Source organism: Ictidomys tridecemlineatus, chromosome X, assembly GCF_052094955.1.
Source record: "Ictidomys tridecemlineatus isolate mIctTri1 chromosome X, mIctTri1.hap1, whole genome shotgun sequence".
NCBI lineage: Eukaryota > Metazoa > Chordata > Mammalia > Rodentia > Sciuridae > Ictidomys > Ictidomys tridecemlineatus.
Window position 1 is genome coordinate 41,375,223 of NC_135493.1, and position 14,638 is coordinate 41,389,860.

Sequence of the window (14,638 nt, forward strand, 5' to 3'; positions counted from 1 at the left end):
CTCTGATCTCTAGTCATGGCTAACTGCACCTTGTACATGCTGTTATAGTACAATGAATAGACTTCTAATATAGCATGCATTACACTGTATTGAAATTATAGGTTTATAAATCTATACCTTACATAAGATCAAGCTTTCTACAATAGTATAGACTTTATTTTGTTTTTGTATCTACCTCAATAACTATTCATTGAACTGAAATGAGTGAATGAAAGGGGAATCATCTTATTTTGAAGCTAAGGAGAATCATGCTTTTCTAAGGAAAATTTTACCTTATGAGCTTTTTTTGCAATATTGCTGAGATTTTTCCAATTGTTGCATTTCCAAAATTAAAAGCATAAAGTGAAACAGAAATGTCATATTGTAAAATACCACATCACATTGCTCAACTTAATTAATCAACAGATTTATCTCCTATAATAGTATTATTAATTCTGCTAGTCAGTTATTAAGGAACCAAAAAGAAGTAGTGTTAGTGAAGGAAGAAAGAATCATTTAACTATAAAAGCTTGCAAGTAAAAATATATTTTACATTTGAGTTTTAAAATTTTTTCAGCTGTATGTAAAAAATAAATAAATAAAAATATTTTTTAGCTAATGAAAACATGGTTATTTCTAGAAATTAGTAAACAAAAAACATAAACCCTAAGAGAAGTCTAAATAATTAAAAATAAATTATTAAATTGCACATATTTTGAGATCCTTAAGCATAATGTACATATTTCTTTAAAAGGGTGATTATAACATGATTTTATTTCATCTGAAATAAATGAGGATAAAATGTTTTCAAATTCTAATGTTGCCATTATATAGAATTTTAAAGAAGTGGTTGAAGAGATTCTCACTGGAATATATAATCATTCATCCCAAGAACTTGGTAAACAGTTAAATGTGAGAAGCGGTATCTGTGTATATCAACTGAAGAAACTGGAAAAAAGATGAAAACAAGAATGAAAGGATAACTGAGTATAAAAAGCGTAAACAGGGCTAAAAGAAGAGAAGATAAAGATGTATATGGTGCATAGTGGCAGAATATTATAAAAATTATGTCAGGGGCTCTAAATTACACTATAATCTTGCCTTTATTATCAATTTATTGACTTCAGATAAGAAATTTAGATCCTATAGTATGCCATTTCCTCATCCTATTTAACAGGATTATAGTTAGTATTATTGTAAACTTATAAATGATCTTTAATGCAATGAAATTAAAGGTATTTAATATATAAACATGCATAAATGCTATATTTTATCCTTTACGATCCTAAAATTCCTAATCTGTACAATTGAGATAATTATCTTGCTTCTCCCTCACAGGGAAGTTGAGGATCAAATGAGGTAATGTAACTGATCTTGCGTTGTCTATTGAAATGCTCTATATAATGAACTGAAGGAATGTTTTCAGTATCTTCTTCCTAAAAAAAAAAGCAGAAGACATTTCACATGTCTTTTTTTGTTAAGTTGCTAATATAAGCAAATTAGAAAGTTTATAATGATCAAAAATGTTATAATCCTTGTTTTTTTTTCAGTGCTGGGGATTGAACCCAGGACTGCATGCATGCTAATAAAAAAGCACTTTACCACTGTGCTACATCCACAGCCCAGTCAGTAATCCTTAATTCAAATTAGCAAATGACTTCCAGGCAACAACCATTAAAAAAATCTTTCCTACAGTGTGTTTTCCTTAGGAGATGCTGAAAATGATTTTTAAGAGTTCACCTAATCTTAGTATGGTTCACTTTCTCTGTTTATAGAGTAAATATATTAAATAGAATTAAACAAAGAGGTTTCAATGACCCACTTATTTTAATTTATTGGATTTTTACTATAACATAGAACAAACACATATTTGTTCTATAACATAGAACACTCAGTAGCCCTTAAGTTGACTATCTATCATTAGAATTAAATTGTTAGTGGATATAAGCTCCTAAATACTGTTATGGTACCAATAGTTAATCTACATATTAGAGTTAACAGGTCATGATTTCAAATGGTCTGATTAATACATTCAAGAAAACAGGAAAAGATGGACAAAACAGATACAGAATCTCAACAGTATATATTTAGAAAAAGAAGCAAGTGGGCTTCTTAGAACCAAAAATCAGAAAAGCTGAACTTAAGAACTGTGGTTATAGAACCATGGTAAAGGTTATATTTCGTATTTTTTTCTTGCACAGTTTCAAACATGTTTGGAATTTCTAAGTGATAGGAGTACCTTTTTATGCTAATGAGTTGACTCTAGTGTGTCCCTGGATAGTTTCAGGATTGGGGCTTGTCTCCAGAAAGACCAAGCAAGTATTCTGTGAGTTGGAGCACAGAGCTAGCTCAGACCTCCTGGGAAGGGAGGATAGATGGATATTTACTTCACTCACATAGTCAATGAATCAATTTATCATGCCTAGATAATTAAATACAAACAATACAAAACAAAAATCTGGGTAACAAGGCTTGATGGAGCTCTATGGTCTGTGAACACATTGATATGCCAATAGAACAACATGCCTGTATTACATAAAGAAAGGGCACAGAAGCTCTACATTCCTTCACAGTCTGTGTCCTATGTGTTTTAAAATTTGGCTATTCCTGATCAGTCTTTATTAATAAAACAGTGATTGTTAAGTTCAGTGATTTCCTGAGTTCTGTGAATTGTCCTAGTACATTATCAAATCTCTGAGGTCTGAGGAACCCTTGAACTTATATAAACAATTTTATAACAACAAGTACTACAATTTAGATGTGAACATTGAATTCTTTTGAAAAACAAAACTGCCAAAGAAATAGAAAATATGAATATTCCAAAATCTACTAAAGGAATTAAATTTCTTTCCCCAGTGAAAACCTTAGACCCTAATGGCTTAACTAGAATCCATCTGAACATTTGAGGAAGAAATAACACCAATATTACAATTCTCTTCCAGAGAATAATTATTCTTCCTATTATTTTTAATGTGGCCAGCATAAACTTGATTTATAGCCCTGACAAAAATATCATGAGTAAAAAATTTATAGACTTTTTTTATCATAAATGTGGGTACTAAAATGCTAACCAAACTATTGAAAAATCAAGTCCACTGATATATAACAAAGGCAATATATCATAAGCAAGTAAAATTATAAAAATGTGTAAATGATTTAATATTCAAGAAATTAATGAGTGTAATTAACTATGTGACAAGAATAAATGGTAAAAATTAATAGATAAATAGAATCAGAATAAACATTTGGTAAAATTCATCTTAGAATTATAAGAAAATTTTAGCTTCTAGGATTGAAAGGGAATTTACTTTATCTTTTAAATTTATTCACCAAATTCCTACATGGTAAAATCTTGAGAAATTTGAGTTCAGAAATAAGACAAAGATGCTCTTTATCTTTGATCAATTATGTTCAATGTTGTACTGGAGGTTGTAAACAGTACAATAATGCAAGAAAAGGAAATAAAAGGCAAAATTATTAGAAAAGAAGAAATAAACTACTATCATTTGCTGATTACATGAAAATAAAAAAAATCATTGAAAATCCACAATAATCCTAAATACTTTTAGAAATAATAAGTCAATCTATCAAGGTTGCTACTTGGTTTTTGGCACAGCTACTATAAAAGACTAGAGGTTGAAAAATCTTAAAATCTAAAATGATTCTGTAGTCTGCTTTATAATTATCTTTGTATTCCGGACACTTCAAAGAAACTGAAAATGTTGATCATCTACAATTTATAATAGTTGCACCTTACATAGGTAAGACCTGTGATTGAAAAATTGGTAAAACATGTAAGCTATAATATATTAAATTAAAATAAAATTCAAAATAATATAAACATATATATTTTAAAAGTAGTACCTGCTTAAACTCTTTCAAATTAGTCCATGCTGAGCATAGCCATATAAGATGACACCTGCTATAAGTTAAATTGTGTTCATTCCCTCCAATTCATATGTTGAATTCCTAACCACTAATATCCCATATGTGATTTTATTTGGATATAGGGTTACTGCAAATGTAATTTAGTTGATTTAAGAAGAGAACATACTGCAGTAGGTGGACGCCTAATTTTGTATGACTGATGTCCTTATAGAAAGCAGAAATTTGGATACAGACAAGCATACATGGAAAAGTCCATGTGGAGACAGAAATGATGCTTCTGTAAGCCAAAAGAAAGGACCAAAAGTTGCCAGAAAAATCACCTGAACAGATTATTTCTCACAATCCTCAGTAGAAACCAACACTACTAAAAACCTGACCTATGGCATTTAGCCTCCCAAACTGTAAGATAATACATTTCTGCCATTTAAGTCATCCAGTCTGTTGTATTCTGTTTTAGCAACTCTAGCAAATGAATACATATTTTAGTACTGATAAGTATAATTGCTGTTGTAACGAATACCTAAAAATGTGAAGGTAGCTTTAAATTAGATTTCAAGTGAAAGCTGAAAGAACTCTGAAGGGCATATGGAAAAGGCCTAGACTGCCCTAAAGAGACATTCATAGAAATATGAACTTTAAAGGAGGATTTTGCAAGGACTCAGAAAGAACTGCAGAGAGAAAGCTCCTGTCATCTTAGACAATACTTATCTCATCACAAACAGAATGCAGTTAGAAATATGAATGCAAACTGTGCTTTTGGTGATGTTTCAGAGAGAAATAAGGAAAGTATTATTAAAAAGGTGAGCCTTATACTGTGTGGCAAAGGACTGAATCAAATTGCATTTGGTTTAGATGGAATGTTGAACTTGTAAGTGATAAACCTATATATTTAGCTGAGGAGATTTTTTTAAAGCAATGTGTTGACGTTATGGCCTTGTTTTTCCTTACTGTACATTAAAATATAAGAAGAGAAAAATCAGTTGAAAGGGAAATTGCCAAGTAAAAAGAATCCAGAATATGAAGATCTACAAAATCATCAGACTATCAATATTGAAAACAATGAGAAAGCTTGCTCTGTAGAGATCACTACAGGTGCATACAGAAAAACATTTGTTCAAGAGATTAGGCTTGTTACTTATGGATCCAATCAACCATCAAAGCAGAAAGGGCTGACAGACTACACTGAAAGGATCATATATGAAATGAGATGTAAAAAAAATGCTGTCAGATTTCTGGGATTCTATAGGCAGAAAATGAGCTTAGAGAGATATCTAGCTGCAAATAAGTGTTATTCTCCAAGAAAAGGGGAGAATGACCCCAAGGGTAGGGCTAACTCCTAGGTTCCAGAGAACAGACTAACTTTCCATTTCCATAGGGTGAAATCATAATCTTAATTCTAGACCAGGGGAACGGCATGCAGTGCTGAGGGAGTGGGGCTATCTTGGTGGGCATAAAGAACATAGGATCCAACTAGAGAGGATAATTCTGAAGTCATAAAAATATAATGGAATTTTCTCTGCTAAATTTTGGAGTTGTTTGTGAACCATAATCCCTTTTGTCCTTCCAAATTCTCATTTCAGAATGGAAATGTCTATCCTATGCCTGTCCTATCATTACATTTTGGAGAGATAACTTGTCCATTTTCCCAGGTTTACAGATGGAGAATTTTGCCCTAGGATATAAATCACCCTGTGTCTCGACTATATGTGATTTAGATTTTTATACATATAAAAGATATATATACGTAGCATAATATATAAACATATATGTAATGATAAATGACATATATAATGTATATGTGTACATATATTATGCATATATATTAAATGTCATATATAATATATATGCATAATATATTTAATATGTAATATCCAGAATATATAACGAACTGAAAAATCTTAACACCAAAAAACAATTCAATCAATAAATGGGCAAAAGATCTAAACAGATATTTCTCAATATCTGTTTATTAATATTATATATAATATTATATAACATATAATATATATAATCACACACATATATATTTCATAAATTAATTAATTTTTCCAGTGCTGGGGACTGAATCCAGGACTTTGCACATACCAGGAAAGCACTCTATCACTGAGCTAGATCCCAAGGCTTTTTTGTTTTATTCTGAGATATTTGTCTAAAACTTGTCTGGGTTAGACTTATACTTGTGATTCTCTTGCCTCAGCCTTCTGAATAGCTATGATTACAGGCATGAAACACTGAGCTCAGATTAGATAATATTTAGGTAAGATTCTGGACCAAAATTGATCTTGGTATGAGTTAAAAATTTGGATGATGTTATGATTGAGTGAATATATTTTGCATGAGAGAAGGACATGAATTTTGGGGAACAAGCAGAAAGATTGTTAAGGATGGAATTGTGTCCCCCCACCACCAAATTTGTATGATGAACTCCTAATCCTCAGTACCTGAAAACATGACCTTATTTAGGAGTACGATTATTAAAGATGTGACTGGTTAAGTTAAGATGGACTCATACTGGAGGAGGGTGTGCTCCTAATACAGCATGTCTCGTGTCCTGATAAAAAGGTGAAATTGAACAGACATGTACACAGGGAGAACACCATGTGACGATGAAGGTAGAGACTGATGTGATATTTATACAAGTTAAACAATTCCAAAGATTACCATCAAACCAGCAGAAGCTTGGAGGAAAGCATAAAATAGATTCTTAACCCTGTCAACACTTTGATCTTGATCTTGGATTCTAGCCACCAGAACAGTGACACAAAGGATTTCTATGTTTAAGCCACTTAGATGCAGTATTTTTGTTATGAAAGTTCTTATAAATTAATAGGACTTTTAACACAATTGCTTACTTTACAGAATATATATAAACAAAAAATCATTTGCTTTACATATACATACTTGATACAAGTGACTTACGGTTTAGCATATGGGCCCTGAAGAATTCTTCTTTTCTTGCTGGGACTCAAACTTGCAGATGTACTTTGAAAACACTGAGGACTCATAGGCCTGTCTTCTTGATGCCATTTACCATCTCTTTCCTGCCTATGACTTTCTTCTCTAGCTGCTTGAGATGTTGAGGGTTGGTTATCATTCTAAAACCAACAATTTAGAGAGAACATTTTAAAAATAATTCACAAAACTATTAATCTTTTAGAAGAATTCAAATTATCTTTGTTTGCTGATGACACGATTCTATATTTAGAAGACCCATAAAACTTAAACAGAAGACTTCCAGACTGACAAATGAATTCAGTAAATTAACAGGATACAAAATAAAATACTTGGGAATCAATCTAACAAAAGAGTTAAGAACATCTACAATGAAAATTATATGACACTAAAGAAGGAAACTAAATCAGACCTTAGAAGATAGAAAAACCTCCCATGATCTTGGATAGGCAGAATTAATATTGATAAAATGGCCATACTACCAAAAGCAACATACAGATTCAATACAATTTCCATCAAAATACCAAAGTTATTATTCACAGAACTAGAAAAACCAGTCCTTAAATTCATTCAGAAGAATAAAAGAACCAGAATAGTCAAAGCAATCCTGACCAAGTGATACAGGAAGCATCACAATACTTGGTCTCAAATTATACTACAGAGCTATAGTAACAAAAATAGCATGGCACTGGCATCAAAATATATATGAAGACCACTGGAACAGAATAAAAGACACAGAGGCAAATTCACATTATAATTCATCTGATCCTTTACAAAGGTGGCAAAAACATACATTGGAGAAAAGAGCCTTTTTAACAAAAGGTGAGTGCTAGAAAAACTGGATATCTACATGTAGATGGATGAAACTAGATCTATACCTGTCATCCTGTATTAAAGTCAAATTAAAGTGGATCAAGGACTTAGGAATTAAACTAGAAATCTTACAAATGCTAGAAGAAAACACAGGGACAACACTCTTATCATATTGGTGAAGGCACTGACTTCATTAACAAGACTGAAAGCTCAAGACATAAAACCAAGAATCAATAAGTGGGATGCCATCAGATTAAAATGTTATTGCACAGTAAAGTAAATAATTAAGAATGTAAAGATAGAGCCTACAGAATAGCAGAAAATCTGCCAGATTCTTCTCCAACAAGGTATTAATATTCAGAATATATAAAGAACTGAAAAAAACTTAACACCAAAAAACTATTCAATCAATAAATGGACAAAAGAACTAAACAGATATTTCTCAAAAGAAGAAACATAAAAGTCCAACAAATATATGAAAAAAGTTCAACACCTCTAGCAATTAAGGGAATGCAAATTAAAACTACACTGAGATTTCATCTCACTTCAGTCTGAATGGCAAGTATTAAGAATAAAAATAATGAAAAATTCTGACAAGAATGTGGGGGGGAAATGTATATTCATAAACATTGTTGGTAGGACTAAAAATTAGTACAACCACTCTGGAAAGCAGTAGGGAGATTCCTCAAGAACTAGGAATGGAACTACCATATCACCAAGCTATCTCAATACTTGATATTTATCCAAAAGAACTAAAATCATCACATGATAGTGATATGGCTACATCAATGTGAATTGTGCCCATTCACAATAGCCAAATCAGCCCAGGTGCTGGTCTATAGATGAATTAATTAAGCAAATGTGGTATATATACACAGAAAAGTTTAACTCAGCCCTAAAGAAGAATGAAATTATGGCATTTGCTAGTCAATAGATGGAAATTTGAGAACATTACGCTCAGCAAAATAGGCCAGACTCAGAAAATCAAGAGTTGAATGTTTTCTCTCATATGCAGAAGCTAGAGCAAAATAAGGAGAAAAAGACATAGGTAGGATATCATAAAGATATAGGGAAAGTCAGTGCAGTAGAAGGAGATTGAGAGGGAGGGAGGAGAGATGGGAAGGGGAAAGAAATGCAGAATGAATTTAACACAATCATATTATATACATATATAAGTATACTACAGGAAATTTCATCTTTATGTATGTGTAAAAAGCATCAATCAAATATAAATAAATAAATGAACAAAATGAAGATCAGCAGAATAGAGCAGGAGAATAGGGGGTAAAAAGAGGGAGGTAAAGCAGGGGAACAGGCACTAAATGAAGTAAATCAAATTTGATGCATGTATATGATTTTGTCAAAACGAACCCAACTACTATGTATAACTATAATACTCTAATAAAAATATTTCTTTCTTAAAAGACTTTAATTTTAGTTTATCTGTGTTTTCATCATTTTAAGAGTTGGGAAAAACTTGATATTCATGATAACTTGATAATTATGATTTTGCTTTTATGAAGATGATGAAATCGAATCTATGTGCTATTAAATATTTTAAAGAAGAAGATAAAAGTCTTCTTAAGTAGTATATCTGAAAAATTTTGACTAAATAATTTTTCTTTGGTAGGGGGGATTGAAGGCAGAGATGCTTTAGCACTAAGCTACATCCTCAGTCCTTTTTATATTTTGAGACAGGGTCTTCCTAAATTGTTGAGGGTCTTGCTAAGTTGCTGAGGCTGGCCTCAAGCTTGCAATACTCTTGTCTCAGCCTCTAAAGTCCCTGTGATTATAGGTGTGCACTACAGTGCCTGGTCTAAATGCTTATTTATATATAAATAGTAATAACCATAGACACAGTTTTTAAAAAGATAAAATCAAACTCAGGGGGAAAATTATTTTGTCTTGATTGTGCCTAAATTCCAGAACTGGCCTCTTTTACTATATCATTTATTTTACCAAAGTTATTGCTATCTCTTATAAAACCTAGGAAGCACTATCATGTCAGATACAGAGGTAAAAACTTTCTGTGGAAGAAATTCTTGTAAGTTTGGCCTGGACAAAAATTAAGAAAACAAATTTAGTCATATATACCAATGGAAGTTTAAGACATTCATGATAGGCTCAAATTATGCAGAAAGCAAAAAACAAGTTTTGAGGGCCTTGGGAAATGTCAGAGGCTGTGACCATTATCTCCATCTACCACAAAATAAGTGATGGAAAAAAGAAACAAACAAAATGCTCAAGTAAGATTTCTCTATGAGGTTTACATCATTAAGAGTCAATATATAATGTACAAGGTACCAACTGTAATTATGATCACAGTGCTTTCTCTGGCACCATACCAGAAGTGTTTCTGATGCTGAGGCACTTTCAGTTGCACAGCCATGGGGGATATACTTTATAACAGTAATTATCCCCTGAATTGCAATGCGCTTTTGTTCCCTATACTGCAAGTCTTCAATCTCCTTCCTCACTTCACTTATAGCTGTCAAGAGCGACTCAACTGCAAAAGAGTAATTCCAAAGAAATTGTAAGTTTTAAAGAACTGAAATGATAAAAATTAGATTTGCAATATAATTTCATAACATAAAATTATAAACTTGGTACATTAAATGTGAGACTTTGTGTTTATATTTGTCATCCTCTTATGTAATTTTTGTAAAATAGGCAAAATTAATTTATCAGTTAAATTGTGATACAGGCTTCCAGTCTGAAGTATTCATTTGTAACAGAAATTTTGCATACTGAATGTAATTTATATATCATATTTCAAAATATAAAGTGTTGTCTAGTGCTGCATAAAAAACACATTTTAATTTTTCAACCATATATAAAACATTGCTAACATTATGATATATAAGAGGATGCCAATATTTAAATAGTAATAGTTTAGCTCTGCAAAGTTTATGTTTTCCCCAAACTGTTCAATCATCTCATAGCTTTTAAAAATGAACAAGATCATGTTAAAATTTTCAACTGCTATATAATAATTCTATTAAAAATGTAAATGTTAGGCCTCCCATCAGTACTTCAATTATAATTTAGCTACTCATTGATTCTGTTGTCATTTTCATTTAAAGGTTGCACTCAATTACATTATACACAATATATCATTTCACAAGAGTAGCATAATACTATATACATATTATATATGTATATAGTATGATGTCATTATATACATATTAAATCTCCCAGAGTCTCTTTTAAATATCTTTAGTCTTTCTGTATAGTATCATAGTAGTTGGGACCTACCAAAGTCAGATCTGTTCTCAACGACATTAAATCAAAATATTACCCCCAGTTATCTTTTACATTTTCTCTTTTCTTCCAGTCTAATAAAAATTAAACTTTAACCTTTAGGAAACACAACATGTATTTTTAGGTCTACAGTAAGACCTCATGATAATCATTGTGTTTTGCTACCCTTGAATTCACTCCTATAAAAGAATAAAGATGACTACTTGAAATAGTATACACCATATGTATAGCATATAAATAAATCATGAAGAAACTGGCAATTACATTAGTACCTTTGACAGAATTACTATACTTGGAAAATGTTTCTGGCACTGGTGGATAGGGGTAATATCCACCAATAACAGTATTCTTCATTTCCCCAGAATCGGTCTTTGTTTTAATCCACTGAATAAAGTTTTTTACCTTGGTATCGTAGGTATATGGCTGGCCTCTATGACCTTTTTGCAAGAAGGGTAGAACATAAAAAAAAAAAAACAAGAAATAAAAGGTCACTGTAATAAACTGTATGGACTTCTTTGTATAAAAGTTTTATATTAAAACAGTTTCATATCACCAAGAAAAAAGTCAAGTTCACTTATTCACTATGTTGCACATTTATCCAAAGATAGTAAACAAATACCAAGAAAATAAGACACATTAGAGTTTAAATAGACTGAACTGCAATTGTCTACAAGATGCTAAAAACCACAGGAAAAGGAAAAAATAATAAACTTTTTCTAACTATTCAAATGGTTGGCATCTTCTGAAAAAACCTGATTTTAGATCACTTATTAATCTGAATGTATAAGATCATCCTAAAACTAAACCGTGTATTAAAAACAGTTTACCATTTAAATTCATGTTCTTAAAACATACTTAAAAGTGGCATATTTGCATCTGATATTGTTTGTATTTATAAAATAAGGTATTGACTAAAATATATGTTAAGTCTTTCCTGGAACTTTTTTTGACATATTCATAAATTACTAACATTGTAGAATTCTGGTAAAAATTCCATTCCACACTATTCTCTGATTTGGAAACTTTTATCTTACTTGTTTTTGAGAAAATAGAGAAAAAGAATGTACAGTTGTCCCTCAATATCTGTGGGGATTGGTTCTAAGACTCCTGCAGATAATCAAACTTGGGAATTCTAAAGTTTTTTGTATAAAATCTATTTATTTGCATGTAACTCATGTAAACCTTTCATATATTTTAAATCATTGCTAGATTACTTTAATATTTAATAGAGTGTAAATGCTATGTAAATTACTATATTGCTTAGGGATTAATAACAAGAAAAAACTCTGTACGTGTTCAGAACAGATAATTTTTTTCAAATATTTTAATTAATAAAATTTTTTTGATTCATGCTTTGTTGAATTTTGAGTATGAAACCCACAGATCTGGAAGTCCCACTTATACAAAAGCAGTGAGATTCTTCTTAATATAAATAAAATGTGAGATCTTGGGTCAAAATTGACACACATTTTTTATTGAGTATGATTTAAAAATAATGTCAACTGAATCTACATTGTGGTACTGGGCCGACCAGTCTTCAATACAGCAAGCAATTTGGGATTATCTACATTTTATGTCAAGCAGAAGTTAAAGTCAACCAAAGTACAAAAACCACAAATTTCTAATGAGTCACAAAATCACTTCTTCAATCAGAAGTAATCTAGAAGCAATATACTTCAAAGGCCAAATAGTCTTTTAGTATGTTTACAGTGATAATGGAGGTTAAAATAAAGCTAACTTGTATGTTTATAGTGATAATGGAGGTTAAAATAAAGCTAACTTGTAGTTGAATGTTACAACCAAAATAAAATAAAATAAAATAAAATAAAACCCTATGCTAAAGGTTCTGGTAAAGAAAATATGTTACATTTCTAGTAAAGAATATACAAAGAATTTACTTACCAGTAATAAACACTCGGCTCTCATTTGTAGTAGTGAGGTAAAGAAGTTTAGGTACTTGAGTGTCATTTCTGACAACTTTCAACTGTGTACACACAAAATATGTCACTGTAGAAAATGAAAACATTTATTAAATTAATTTTGCATTTCAAAGAGTACATACCAAGATGAGGAGCTCACATACTGTTTCTCAAACTTTAAAGAACATAGGGATCACAGAGGACTATTGTGTAAAAACAAATTCAGATTCAGTAGATCTAGAAGGGGACCTGATATTCTGCATTTCTAATAAGCTCCTAGGTGATATTGGTGATAATGGTCTTCTCACCACACATGGAGCAGCATGTAATGAAAGTCATTTGCCTGTTGCAAAGATAAAGAGTATGAGAATCATTCTAATTGGGCAAACAACTGAGTATGAATAGTTATTTCCTACAGAGAAAAAATTTTCTCCATGATCCTTTCACTGATTAACTAACTCAATTTAACACAAAACCCCAAATTACTCCAACTCCTTTTACCATATATGGCTATAGATTATTTGTATTTGCTTATGTGAGTGTTTTGTATTTCTCATGTATTTATCTTAATTAGACTTCAAGGCTCAATGATGGTTTTATATCACCTGTCTTTTTTTTTCTTCTTCTACCCTATTGGATAGGCTACAAAGAATTCCTGAATGAGTTTGCATGCCTTGAGACTAAAAATTTCATTAATACAACATTATTTAACTTATCATATGTCAAAAGAGTTATATTACAAAATAGAAAATGAAGAAATAAGTGTAAATTTGAGTTATTACACAAAGTGGGTTCTTTTTAAGATAAAAAATTTTCAATACCATAACTATAATTTCATTTGCTATGTCTCTTCTATAAGTTCTTTATTCTGTAACAAAAAAGGAAATCTGTTTAAATGCTAAGAATGATACTAATTTATATAATTTTTCTTTATTTCAAAAACTAGAAACATATGAATATTAATGGAAAAAAGATGCTAACATATCCATACTAAAGACACCTCTAAAAATCTGCTAGAAGACTAGATCTAAGGTTGCATTATTTCCACAAAAAAACTGACATTAAAAAATAAAGAAGTCTCTAATTCTAACTTACAGCCATTACAAATCTAATGATTTCTAGTGATTTGACATCCAGAAAATAACTTAATCCCTCTGGATCTTTGCTTTCCCACCTGAAATCTGTTATAAAATCAACATTCTAAAAGGTAACTGGGAACAAAAAATGAGATAGTAGCTTTAAGCATCTAGTACATAATAAACACACATAATTAGCTCCCCTTAGTTCTTTACCTTCCTAACAGTGAAACAAAACAAAAAACTTGTAGTTCTATCAAAGGATTTTGGTATTCTTCCAGAAGACCCTTGGTCATGCTTCCCTGAACAAGCTAAAGCACACTTAATACTCACCATTCATTTAATGATTTTTTCCTCTTCCTTCTTGGTTCATTGGCAAAAATGAATTATAATTGTTGTACTAGAATAAATTTCACCAAGGTCTATAATACTTTTCTTAGAAAGAGGTATTTCACATTATCATTAAAAAATAGAACATGTTTGCTTGACAAACTTTCTGTGAGCTTTACCCAAAACTCATGTTAGCTACTTGCTTAAAGTGGCTACAAACAGAGAGTACTTGAGTATAAAGCCCACCTAAAATGAGGTAATGGAATTATCACAAGAGGTCATCAGTGCCAATCATTTTTGCCCTCCAAAGAAGTTACATGAGAGATCATAGAACACTGACCATGGAAGTCAATTTCCTTGATATGGCCCAAACTCTCTTTTTGTTTCATCCCTGATAAATTAGAGTGAGATTCAATTGTA

General features: G+C 31.0%; 1 protein-coding gene across 2 annotated transcripts in view; it reads right to left on the reverse strand.

Annotated features, from left to right (window-relative positions):
• Positions 1–14,638, reverse strand: part of Radx (RPA1 related single stranded DNA binding protein, X-linked) — a 63,540-nt gene that overhangs the window by 26,595 nt on the left and 22,307 nt on the right. For both annotated transcript variants that reach the window (XM_005323388.3, XM_021725217.3), the window contains exons 7-10: positions 12,796–12,900; positions 11,166–11,330; positions 9,978–10,138; positions 6,787–6,962 (exon numbers count right to left, since the gene is read on the reverse strand). In XM_005323388.3, coding sequence (XP_005323445.1) covers positions 6,787–6,962; positions 9,978–10,138; positions 11,166–11,330; positions 12,796–12,900 — 607 coding nt within the window. The remainder of the gene's footprint in view (positions 1–6,786; positions 6,963–9,977; positions 10,139–11,165; positions 11,331–12,795; positions 12,901–14,638) is intronic.